This window comes from Natator depressus, chromosome 14 (genome assembly GCF_965152275.1).
Source record: "Natator depressus isolate rNatDep1 chromosome 14, rNatDep2.hap1, whole genome shotgun sequence".
NCBI lineage: Eukaryota > Metazoa > Chordata > Testudines > Cheloniidae > Natator > Natator depressus.
Window position 1 is genome coordinate 2,516,059 of NC_134247.1, and position 13,494 is coordinate 2,529,552.

Genomic DNA, 13,494 nt, shown 5'->3' on the forward strand with positions numbered 1-13,494 from the left:
CGGAGCATGAATCTTTTTGGAGTCTGGTTCATCTTCACCTGCCATTACATCATGAAGGGCAAATTTGACATTGCTTCATCTTTGTGTAGCCCCAAATTGTTTCTAGGATCAGTGACGATCCTGTGTGAACCCTACATATTGGAAGAGTGAGGAAAGCTTGTGACAGTTTGATATACTGACAGCCCACGGTCCCACTGGCCAGCATGTTACTGTTCAAAATGTGTCGTCAACTGTGTAGAGCCAAGAGATCTGCATACACAGCTCTTGTTAGTGTTAACAGACGTTACTCTTGTAAATCCCTTGGGCTCTGGTGGGATGAGAGGCACTTTAATTTGGAGGTTGTGTGAGGCCATGGAAGTTACTTGCTGCCTTGCAGTTTGCAGAATGCCCTGTCACATCATGGTGAATTTTTCTGGCAAAAGGGAGATTCCCTTGTGTAACCTAGACAAGCATATGGAAAAGAGTGCGGTCTGTGCGCTGCTCAAGCTTGTAACTGCATTCGGCTTTCATTGTGGGCCAGAGTTCAAAACTGAACCGTCAGCATCTATTTTCTCTTGGCCTGAGCGTCAGGTATAGAAGCTATCCAAGGTGAGTGCTTGCTTGTCAACCAAGGGACTGCATCTTCCTAATGTAAAGCTTTATATTTAGATGCCTTGGGAAGCACATGGGGATATGAGGCAGCTTTCCACACCATTTACAATTCACTGTGACTCACCTGAAAATCCTATTTTAGTTCCCTTTTGTCACTACCTTATACCTCTTAAATGGCTCTGCTCCCAAGATTGGTGTTATAACCCTAGTACATGGCAAATGATGTAGGAGGTGTAAAAGAAATTGCTAATGTGCCTAAAACTAGTCAAATAAAATGTTCACAGGAGCCTTCTCAATCATACAAACTCTTATTTATATGATGTGTGAGGTGCGTGTTTCACTCCCTCCCAGTGCATGTACTAAACAGCAGACATTCAGTGATCAAGCTGGTAATTAACAAATTGACTTAGTTGCAGTTTGAAGGATTGACTCAACCTTCCACCCTGTAAAATGAATCATAGGATTGGAAGGGACCTCGAGAGGTCATCTAGTCCAGTCCCCTGCACTCATGGCAGGACTAAGTATTATCTAGACCATCCCTGACAGGTGTTTGTCTAACCTGCTCTTAAAAATCTCCAATGATGGAGATTCCACAACCTCCCTAGGCAATTTATTCCAGTGCTTAACCACCCTGACAGTTAGGAAGCTAATGAAGAGCCCTGATACCTCATTATTAGCATTTACATGTTAAATACACCTGTGGAATGTATAAAGTCCTGAACTTACCAGCTGCGTAGCTAACCTTTAATAGGGCAAAAGGATTTTAATAAATGTATCTGTTCAGAGAGACTCCAGACTTCCTACCCATTGAGTAGACTTAAGACAAGATGGTCAAGTGGCTTGGTCCAAGGGACTAGAAAATAAGTATTTTGGATGCTAATTCCGGGCAGATATTCTTTCTGTCCATAACCCTTGCAGACTTCCCAAAGGGATCCCACAGTGAGAATTTTCTTCTATTTCTTGGACTGGGTTTGAGTGCTTACCTTGATCTTCTCTAACTGCCATTGTAAAGTTCAAGAGCAGCTCTTGTCTCATGAGGAAATTAGTCCACATCAGAGGCCTGGGGGTGAGTGCTGCTTTTTGATTTTTGTGTGCTCTCCGTGTTTTTCTGTCCTAGGAGTTTCTTTCAATAGTGTTTACACCCAAATTTGGAGAGTCCTTCTACATCTGGCTGCTGACCCCTATCCTGATGTCTCAGATGTGGCCATGAAAGTGCTCAACAGCATTGCCTACAAGGTATGACTGCCAGTCTTCATGTATCTCTAAGCTCTTATGTTTTGAGGTTTTTTCCATACTCAGGCAAAGTGTGGGTAGACTGAATCTGCGTATGCCTGGTTGGAAGGCTGTGGGAAGTGACTGTAGCTCAGTCTGAGCCAGGACAGTACTAGTAGAAAAGAAACTTTAACATTCTAAAACTAAAACACTCAGATGAGCTCCTGGCCAAATAAAAAAAGACTATTTGGGGGAGAGGCTGGAATTATTTCAGAGATGCCATTGTTATCTGTGGGCCTTAAAAACTGAGTTTTGCTCACTTGCTTAGCGAGTCGATCAATCTCTGGGTGATGCCATACAGATACTTCAGTAAATTATCCCTTTGCAAACTGATGTAGAATATGCAAGTGGGACTGGCCTGCAGACTGAAGCCACAACGGCTCTCCAACCTAGGTGAACTAGTACATGTGAGTCTGCATGCAGACACCCTTCCCACTCCTCACCTCTTCAATACAGGCCTCAATCACCATGTTCATCACATTTCATCCTGCGAGGATGATGAGAAATCCCTGGAGACTGTTGACACTGGTACTCCCGAATTGGCAGCATAGGGAGCTGTAATAAGAACCCTCACCTTCCACCAGAAACCAAGCACCTGGCCACTTCAGTGCTTCTAATCACCAACAGCCCCGACTGGATTGTGCTGGAACGCCATTTAGACACACTCCTCCCCATACAGCAGGATTCCACCTTCACGGTTGCTCCAGCATTAAGACCATGAGCTATTCGAAAGCAAGATGGTGTCTCTTACTGATTTCTGATGACTAGCCCCATCACTTAGACTTCAGCTCCTGAGCTAGCATGGCTGTAAGAGATGTCAGCAGCAGCATCCGCTATTTCAATGTTGGAGGCCTCCTGCTTGAAGTCCATTTTTCCCTTAAGAGGATAGTTCTTCATTTAAACCCTTTGTTTACTTGTTTTGAATATACACATGGGTCAGCCTGCAGACTTCAAGTCTGTGCGCTGTGGTTTTTTGGATATTGAATAACTTCACCTATTAGGTGGTGAACTGAGCTCTCCCATTTGTGACTTAGGCACCAGCCTAAATCTGTGCATCAGATTGGCAAATCTCAAATTCAGAGGGGGAGAAATTAAACCTTTCAGACTCCCCTTTCTGGACCATATCATGGTAATTATTAGACTCTTTGCAAAATGAAGCTCTAGTTCTGCTAAAATTATAGGATTGGTGTGGGCATACAGAAGATCTAGGTTCTCCTTTTCCTGTCTTCCCTATTTTTTCTGGAGCTTACTCCCTTGCTATAAAAAGAGCTCCATGAGCACTACCAGAGAGGTGGTTGTGTCCTCTAAATATCTTCACTAGCGCAGTACAATGCTGCTTAGCCAGCAGGAGCCATAGAATTTCGAACATCATGGTGTCAGGGTGGGGAATGAATGTTGTGCCTGGACTGGTAAATTTTCATGGTAACTTTTTAAGGCTCGGACCTAAGCCCTGTGACACTTGACAAAGTTTCTGTTTCACTGGAGGCCACAATCAATTCTGTATTTTGGGGGGTTGCTATCCTGGTTTGCTGACTGGTCCCCTATCTTGTGTCTGGCAGTATGCCTAGGACCCCAAATCCCAGGCATCTTCCAAGGGTAGGAAGCTGCAATAAGGGCCAAAGACAGTGGGAAAAACCCTCTCATGATCATGAGAGCAGTCCAAGTTTCACTGGGCATCAGTGTGTGCACAGCTGATTGAGAAGTGGAGAACTGCTGTTCAGGAGGGAGAGCGAAGGAGGGTGGGGATTCACAGGTTTGTGGAGTGGAATGGCTGTCCACTGAGGATTTCAGCAGCTTGCATACATAGACCTCTTACATCTCATGCTCCACTTCCCAGGCAACTGCTCTATGGCCCTTGTGCTGTCTCAGAGACAGTGATGATTCAGATGGTTTTAAATAATTAAAGCATTTGTCTTTGCAAAGATTTTTCAGTTGCAGATACTTGACCTTTTGCCAAGTTTCTCTTTCCCCTCCCTTAGCCATAAGGTTGAGGAAGCGCCAATGTATGTAATTTGGCCAGGCACAGATGGCAGCGCTTCAGGCAGCCATGTGGGTAGAGGGAGTTTGGTTCTTAGTGCCTCGTGATACCGTGGATCTCCTTCCATCCCCACTTGTCTCTATGCAAAATGGTCTCTCTGGTTCCTGAAAAGAAACTTAGCTTATACGGTCTTATTAAAAAGCCATCTAAATGGAGAGCTAAGGCTGCAAATCCCTGGTCAGATCTGGCCCTAACTCATTTCATTATGCCCATAAGTTCCACCATGAGGGCTACTGCCAGGATTTACAGCCTTCACTTCACAGGTCCCCACTCTTGTGAGCTGAGGCAGATCCTGGAGGCCCTGAAGTTATTTAAATGGAGTTCCTGCCCTTGAATTTCCTTTTTAGTTTAATCTTGAGTTTGCACCTTTTAGGTTTTTATAATGTATTTTCTTAAACGCCCAGCGGTGGCTAGAGGTGAGTTGGATAATACCCGCAAAAAGCAAAGGAGGACTTGTGGCACCTTAGAGACTAACAAATTTGCTCAAATAAATTTGTTAGTCTGTACGGTGCCACAAGTCCTCCTTTTCTTTTTGCGGATACAGACTAACCCGGCTGCTACTCTGAAACAGATAATACCCGGTGAACTCACTGTGCCCTTGAAAATGTCTTGACATTCAGCTCAGAATCCTGACCCCCACCACCAACACAGGTACAGACTTTCTCTCTTCTCTTCCATAGAGCCACCGCAGCCCTGGGAGTTTAGGCTTGTTTATCAGAATCCTTAATGTGCTGATCAGAGCTTTGGATGAGCAAAAACGGGCTCCTTTAGAAGCCTGGATTGCCATAGGTCCATTGTGCCTCTTGAGCCGTACTGTACGGTACAGATGCTAGACACTCATTTCACTGTTGGAAGGCACTTACAGAACACTGTGATGGGCATGGAATATGAACCTGCAAAGAACAGAGTACTGTACATGGAGACGTAGGGAGGCAATAGTCCATTGGGTGAATGTGGGAGTCATAGTCATGTTAAAGCCACACTCTAAGGGTATGTCTACACTACAAAATTAGGTCGATTTTATAGCAGTCGATTTTTAGAAACTGATTTTATACAGTCGATTGCATACGTCCACACTAAGCACATAAAGTCGGCGGAGTGCATCCTCACTACCGTGGCTAGCATCCATTTACAGAGCGGTGCACTGTGGATAGCTATCCCACAGTCTCCAGTGCCCATTGGAATTCTGGGTTAAGATCCCAATGCCTGATGGGGCAAAAACATTGTCGTGGGTGGTTTTGGGTACATGTCATCAGGCCCCCCTCCCTCCCTCCATGAAAGCAACGGCAGACAATCGTTTTGCACCTTTTTTCCTGGGTTACTGTAGCAGGATGGTCACCCACTCCCGGGCCAAAGGGGTTAAAAGCCAGCCCTTGGAGAGGGCTGGGGCGGGGAGCCTTAGGCTGGGCTGATTGGGAGGCAGCCTCAGCTGTGGCCATGCCCCAAACAGACTCGGCTGGCCCTACAAAGGGGCTGCTGGGCTGAAGCTCAGGAGACTCTCTCTAGCTCTGAGAGGGAGGGACCTGGCTGCAGGGACCTAAGCAGGGTACCTAGATTGGAGCAGGGCTGGGGAAGGGCCTGAGGAGCTGGGGGAGCTTCAGCCAGGAAAGCCCCAGGCTGCGGCCTAGTATTAGGCCCAACCGGTACTGGGGTGGCAGGGGACAGCCCAAGGTCAGACAGAGGCAGCAGGTCCAAACCCAACCTTGCCTGGGATGAGTGGCTTATACTGCAGCCTGCCCCAGCGCGCGGGGGCTAGCTGGTGACTGGCAGGAGCCTACGACTGAGGCGAGGTAGGGGGTGGGGGTTCCCCAGGGAGGGGAGATCCTGCAAGTGAGGGGTTACTGCCAGGGGGCAGCACCCCGGCGTACAAGGGGCACCAGGTCTGGGAGGGACACGGGGGCCCGGTGTAAGCGGGACACCGGCCTGCAGAGGGTGCTCCAAGGCTGGAAGTAGAGCTAATTTCCAGGACACCAGCAGGAGGCGCCGCACGGGTGAGTCCCACACACTTACAGTTACCTGTGCAGACGCCCTACCTACCGCTCAGCTCACCGTCACTGTACGTCTCCTGGGTGCTGCTGGCAGACGCGGTACTGCATTGCTACACGGCAGCAGCTCCTTGCCTTCGCGGCAGACGGTGCAGTAGGACTGATAGCCCTCGTACGTCTCCTGGGTGCTCCTGGCAGACCTCGGTGAGGTCGATCAGGGGCGCCTGGACAGACATGGCTATCTTCCTCTTAGAGCACCGAATGGGAGCCAGAGACTCCAGGTCATTCTCTTCTTTAAGTTTTGTCTCATGGAGATTCAGTCCTGCCTGGAATATCATGCGAGCTGGAGGCTTCTGCCTCAAGCTGCTCTCCCAGCCGGCAGCACCGCGTGGTCGCACCTACCCCAGCCTGCCCCTTGCTCCCATGGCTCATGAAGCCTGGACAGTAGTAAGGAGCAGTTCAACTATAGGCTGAGCAAGTGCAGAATGGTGGTAGAATGTGCCTTTGGACGTTTAAAAGCTCCCTGGCACTGTTTGCTGACTAGGTCAGACTTCACCGCAGCCAACATTCCCATTGTTATTGCTGCTTGCTGTGTGCTCCATAATATCTGTGGGAGTAAGGGGGAGACGTTTATGGCTGGGTGGGAGGTTGAAGCAAATCGCCTGGCGTCCGATTTTGAGCAGCCAGACACCAGAGCAATTAGAAGAGCACAGCAAGGCGTGCTGCACATCAGAGAGGCTTTGAAAACCAGTTTCATGACTGGCCAGGCTTTGGTGTGACAGTTGTGTGTGTTTCTCCTTGATGCAAACCCGCCCCCTTTGTTGAGTTTAATTCCATGTAAGCCAACAACCCTCCCACCTTCGAAATAAAGTAACTATTGTTTTGAAGCCATTCGTTCTTTCTTTATTAATTAAAAATAAAATGAGATAATGGACAAGGTAGCCCAGGTGGGGTGGGGGAGGAGGAAAGGACAAGGCCACATTGCTTATTGTAGCCACACTAAAAATGAAACTGTTTGAATGACAGCCTTCTGTTGCTTGGATCATCGTCTGGAGTAGAGTGGCTGGGTGCCCGGAGCCTCCCCCCCACACCCCCCGCGTTCTTGGGCATCTGGGTGCGGCGGATATGGAACATGGAGGGAGGGAAGCGGTTATACAGTGGATGCAGTGGGGGTCTGTGCTCTTGTTGGCTTTCCTGCAGCTCTAACAGACGCTCCATCATGTCCGTTTGCTCCCCGAACAGATGCTTCATCATGTCCGTTTGCTCCTCCATTAGCCTCAGCATTGCATCCTGCCTCCGCTCTTCGCGCTCACTTACTTCTTTCCTGGCCTCTACCACTGAATGCCTCCATGCATTAGGCTGTGCCCTATCAGTGTGGGAGGACTGCATGAACTCGGAAAACATGTCATCACGAGTGCGGTTTTTTTTGTTTGGTTGGTTTTTTTTGCCTTCTAATCTGCGGTAACCTCAGGGACGGAGATGATTGGGGGAGCGTAGAAACATTCTACGCTCTACGATTCTGGGGGGACTGCACAGTCACCCGTGCTGCTGAGATTGCCACGCTGACCAAACAGGAAATGAAATTCAAAAGTTCCCAGGGCTTTTCCTGTGTACCTGGCTAGTGCATCAGATCTCAAAGCGCTGTCCAGAGCGGTCACAATGGAGCACTTTGGGATAGCTCTTGGAGGCTAATCCCATCGATTTGCATCCGCACTACCCCAAATTCGACCCAGCAAGGTCGATTTTAGCGCTACTCTCCTCGTCGGGGAGGCGTACAGAAGTCGATTTTAAGAGCCCTTTAGGTCTATGGAACGGGGTTGGTTGTGTGGACACAGTCATTTTTAAATCAACCTAACGCAGCTAAATTCGACCTAACCCCGTAGTGTAGACCAGGCCTAAGTCTCAGACTAGGAGACTGCAGCGACTGTATTTTAAATCAAAATAATTTTGCTAAATTTGATTTTTTAGAAGCATTGAAATACAATGTTGTCTCTGGGGCTGATTAGTCATTGCTAGTACTCATGTTGGGTTGGTTTTAGCCTAGCAATTGAATTTAAAAAATAAAATGGAATTAAAGAACTTTCCTTCCAAACTCCAACTCAGAAAACCCCAAACTTGTTTTCTGGTGTCTCTGTTGAACTGAAAGAATGAGAGCCCAAGGAGTGATGTTGGCCTTTGCAAACTCTGATCATGATTAATTAATGAAGCTCCTTCCCAGGTTGCTTCATCCAGCTATTTTCAGTGGAAGGCCCGAGGCTCACTCACCTTGATAGTTACTCTGGTGTAACATGCCCTCCTTGTCAGGCACTTCTGTGCATAAACAAGCAGCTCTGCCTGCTTGCTCTCTTTACCTGGTGGTGTCATTCAAAATTACCATCTCCCCCCTCCCAAAAAAGGATGTGATGTGAATACTACAAGAACAAGCCTCCAAAAGAGGGAGTAGGAGAGCAGCTGCCTCGAGTGGGTTATTTCAAGATGTCTCTTTGTCTCGCTAAACCCCGGCCCTGAAATTGCAGGACTTGCTTACTACTTTAGCAAAAAGGGATTTCTGTTCCCCTTTAAGAAAAAAGAGGGTCCTTTGTGTAACTCATTTCACTTCATATCCCTGCTCTGTCTAGTTTGGTCTGACTTCAGCCTTTCGCGAGAGCCAAGCTGGCCTGAGCCAATTGTGATGAGAGAGACCTGCCTGCAAAATTCTTCAAACCATGGACCTTTTGTGACTAAATTAGTTAATTATGGACTATATATAGTTAGTTAACTAGTTATCTTCTACCCTCCCTCCACTCTCATCATGTGGCCTTCTTCCTGTCCCAGAAATGGGCTTATGTGCTAGAAGGTTTTATTTGCACTGCAGAGTGGGCAGTGATGTTCGAGCATCTGTATCTAATGGAGAAGGTGGGTAGCATGGGAGCACAGCTGTTTCAGACCATATCGGTGAGCTAGCTCAGGTGCCAGGCCTTGTTACAAAGAGCACATAGTGCCTGCTTTACCGGCAGCAGCTGCTCTTCTGTTTGGCTAGCATGTGGATGTCCTGTATTGTAACAGAATCGTGACCACTCATGCACCTATGGAGCTGGATCTGTGACATTCAAGAGGGATTGATTCTCCTAAAAGCAACTGACATTGTGAATTTTCTGCTAGGTCATCTCAGAGGAGGGGAGGAAAGAAGAAAGCTGAGACTGCCTCAAAAGATCCTCTGGCTCCCTCAAAGAAGAGTGGCAGGACAGAGGCAATATGTGCTCTCAAGCATGAGTGCCTTAATTTGGGTCCACCGTGAATTGTGTGTGTAAAGTGTAAAGGCAGATATTGCTGCTCCCACTGGGTGCTAGATCTGCCTTTTATGCTCACTGACTGCATGGATCCCAGCAAGCCATGCACACAGCTCTTTCTGCAAAAAGAAAAGCAGGACTTGTGGCACCTTAGAGACTAACAAATTTATTTGAGCATAAACTTTCGTGAGCTACAGTTCACTCCATCGGATGCATGCAGTGGAAAATACAGTGGGGAGATTTATATACACAGAGAACATGAAACAATGGGTGTTACCGTACACACTGTAACGAGAGTGATCAGGTAAGGTGAGCTATCACCAGCAGGAGGGGAGGGGGAAGAAACCCTATTGTAGTGATAATCACTATATTGTTTCACGTTCTCTGTGTATATAAAATTTCCCCACTGTATTTTCCACTGCATGCACCCAATGAAGTGAGCTGTAGCTCACGAAAGTTTATGCTCAAATAAATTTGTTAGTCTCTAAGATACTCCTTTTCTTTTTGCAGATACAGACTAATACGGCTGCTACTCTGAGAACAGCTCTTTCTGTTCACCTGCCTTGTATTTCTGTGACTGCCCTGACCTTCTCATGGGTAGCATACTTCCAACTGGATAAAAACCCCTGCCGTTGGGAGGTTCTGTTACCCAGGACCTGATTCTTTTTCCCCGCTGTACAATGCAGACTCTCCGGGTGTTTCAAGCGGCGATAAAAGTCAGTTTGCCCATGTGACTTTTTGGGGATAGCATGAACTGGCTGCACTTAGCTCCAGCAGGTTTTTGATGGCACAGTGGCGCTTCTGTCCCTGAAAAGCTCTTCCAGCGTGCAAGAGCCAGGTGTTTTAAAAAGGAGGAGCAGGAGGGGTCTGAGTTTTGGGGTTTTAAGCAAACTGAAGATGTTTCCTTTTTTTAGAAGGGGGTGTGGTTGCCCTGGGCTGGCAGCATGCTCAGGCTGCAGGGAGGTGAGACAGCTGTTAATTGATTTCCTCACTGTCCCTCCTCTGGTTGGCACTTGCAGCTGCAGCCAGCCTTCCTTAGGTGGGTGGAAAATCATTTCTCTGGCATTTTCAGTTGAACTGTCCCGTTCTAAACTGTTTTTTGAACAGTGACCCCTTTTGCTCCAGGGGTGGCTGCATTTCAGTGGTGGATGAAGTGCCCCGTATATATCTCTTACCTTCCTAACAGCAGTGTTGTAAGGCTACATGTTTGTAAAGTGCTTTGAGATCCTCTGGTGAAATTTTGTACATGAGAATAGCCATACTGGGTCAGACCAATGGTCCATCTAGCTCAGTATCCTGTCTTCTGACAGTGGCCAATGCCACATGCTTCAAAGGCATTGAACAGAACAGGGAAATCATCAAGTGATTCCCCCCTTGTCGTCCAGTCCCAGCCTGTGGCAGTCAGAGGCTTAGGGATACTCAGAGCACATGGTTGCCTCCCTGACCATCTTGGCCAATAGCCATTGATGGACCCATCCTCCATGAACTTATCTAATTTTTTGAATCCAGTTGTAGTTTTGGTCTTCACCAAATCCTCTGGCAACAAGTTTCACAGGTTGACTGGGCGTTGTGTAAAGAAGTACTTCCTTATATTTGTTTTTAGTCTGCTGCCTATTAATTTCATTGGGTGAACATAAGAACAGTCAGACCAAAGGTCCTTCTAGCCCAATATCCTGCCTTCCAACAGTGGCCAAAGCCAAGTGCCCCAGAGGGAATGAACAGAACAGGGAATCATCAAGTGATCCATCCCCCGTTGCCCATTCCGAGCTTCTAGCGCATAGAGGCTAGGGACACCATCCCTGTCCATCCAGGCTAATAGCCATTGATGAACCTATCCAGGATGACCCCTGGTTCTTGTGTTATGTGAAGGGGTAAATAACATTTCCTTATTCACTTTCTCCACACCATTCCTGAGTTTATAGACCTCTATCGTATCCCCCCTTAGTTGTCTCTTTTCCAAGCTGAACGTCAGTTTTTTTAATAGCTCCTTATATGGACATTGTTCCATACCTGTAATCTTTTTCAGTGCCTTTCGCTGTACCTTTTCCATTTCTGATCTATCTTTTTCTTTATGGGTGACCAGAACTGCATGCAGTATTCGAGGTGCCAGGGATTTATCAAGTGGCATTTTTATGGTCTTATTGTCTCTCTCTTTCCTAATGGTTCCTAATGTTCTGTTTGCTTTTTTGTCTGCCGCTGCACATTGAACAGATATTTTCAGAGAGCTAACAACAATGACCCCAGGATCTCTTCCTTGAGTTTTAACAGCTAATTTAGACTTCATCGTTTTGTATGCGTAGCTGGGATTACGTTTTCCAATGTGCATTACTTTGCACATATCAACATTGAATTTCATCTGCCTTTTTTGCTGCCCAGTCACCCAATTTAGTGAGCTCCCTTTGTAACTCTTCGCAGTCAGCTTTGGACTTTACTTGAGTAATTTTGTATCTTCTGCAAACTTTGCCCCTCACTGTTTACACCTTTTACAAGATCATTTACAAATTTGTTGAACAGCAGTGGTCCCAGTACAGATCCCTGGGGAACAACACTATTTATCCTTCTCCATTCTGAAAATTAACTGTTTACTCCTATCCTTTGTTTCCTGTCTTTTAACCAGTTACTGATTCATAAGTGGACCTTCCCTCTTATCCCAGGACTGCTTAGTTTGCTTAAGAGCCCTTTGTGACGGACCTTGTCAAAGGTTTTCTGAAAGTCCAAGTACACTGGATCACCCTTGTCCACATGTTTGTTGATCCTGTCAAAGAATTCTGATAGATTGGTGTGGCATGATTTCCCTGCACAAATGCCGTGTTGACTTTCCACAACAAATTATGTTCATCTCTAAGTCTGATCATTCTGTTCTTTCCTGTAGTTTCAACCAATTTGCCTGGTACTGAAGTCAGCTTACTGTCCTGTAAATTGCCAGTATCGCCTCTGGAGCCTTTTTAAAAAATTGGCATCACATTAACTATCCTCAAATCATCTGGTACAGAAGCTGATTTAAATGACAGGTTACATACCACAGTTAATAGTTCTGCAATTTCATATGTGAGTTCCTTCAGAACTCTTGGGTGAATACCATCGAGTCCTGGTGACTTCTTATTGCTTAATTTATCAGTTTGTTCTAAAACCACCTCTATTGACTCCTCAATCTGGGACCGTTCCTCAGATTTGTCACCTAAAATGAATGGCTCAGGTGTGGGAATCTCCCTCACATCCTCTGCAAAGAAGACGGATGCAAATAATTCATTTAGCTTCTCCGCCATGGCGTTGTCTTCCTTGAGTGCACCTTTAACATCTTGATTGTCCAGTGACCCCACTGATTGATTGGTTAGAAGCCTTCCTGCTTCTGATGTACTTCAAAATATTTTTTCTGTTAATTTTTGAGTCTTTTTCTGGTTGCTCCTCAAATTCTTTCTCAGACTGTCTAATTATACTTTTACCCTTGACGTGGCAGAGTTTATGCCCTTTTCTGTTTTCTTCAGTGAGATTTTACTTCCAATATTTTTGCCTGTAACCAGTTCTTTTACTCTGTTGTTTAGCCATGGTGGCCTTTTTTTTTGGTCCCCTTACCACTCAAGGTGTAGAAGTTCAATTATTATTATGCAGGACCTAGAAGAGGGCGAGGGGAAGAAGATAGGAGGAATCTTTGGGTAACAGCTGTACTTATAGTGAAAGTTCTTACAGGGAGTGTGAAATCTGGATTGGAACTTTTGCTAGAAGGAGAGTAAATTTTGAGTATGGTAAGAAATCCAGCACTTCTTTCCTGAGATGAGAGAGAGAAAAATCTCGTTGTTGCAAGGTAACCCCCGAGCTTGCTACTTGCCAATTGGCAGCTTTTTACAAATGCTACTGCAGCTCTTAGATGGTAATTTAATTATGGAAGGAGATTACATGTCACTCAAAAGCCTTTCCCAGTGAGTAGCAGAAGGATCTTTTCGGATACATGTTTCCTGACTGACCAAGTGATTTAATAATCTAATAGTGATTGGATGGGAACTGTTCAGGAGCCATTGATACATGTTTTAAAACCCCACTTTGTTAAGAGTTTAACCACATTTAACCTGGGACATGAGATTTTATTAGAGAATGAATAACTGTAGTTGATGTTTGCACCCTCTCAGTTGTGGAATACTTTGATTTTTCCTAGGCAACAGTAAATGCCCGCCCCCAGCGCATCCTCGACAGCTCCTCCCTCACGCAGTCTGCCCCAGCCAGCCCTACCAACAAGGGCATGCACATCCACCAAGTGGGGTAAGTAGCCTCCTAAATGTTGTTACCTTGCCAGTTACAGCTGAGTGGATTTGTGCACTCGTTCCCCACCACAAGCCATTCTGCC

The 13,494-nt window shown here is 46.3% G+C and overlaps 1 protein-coding gene across 5 annotated transcripts in view; it reads left to right on the forward strand.

The window, feature by feature from the left end:
* RPTOR (regulatory associated protein of MTOR complex 1) overlaps window positions 1-13,494 on the forward strand; it is a 306,196-nt gene that overhangs the window by 238,080 nt on the left and 54,622 nt on the right. For all 5 annotated transcript variants that reach the window (XM_074970551.1, XM_074970550.1, XM_074970552.1 and 2 more), the window contains 2 exons: window positions 1,709-1,827; window positions 13,306-13,409. In XM_074970551.1, coding sequence (XP_074826652.1) covers window positions 1,709-1,827; window positions 13,306-13,409 — 223 coding nt within the window. The remainder of the gene's footprint in view (window positions 1-1,708; window positions 1,828-13,305; window positions 13,410-13,494) is intronic.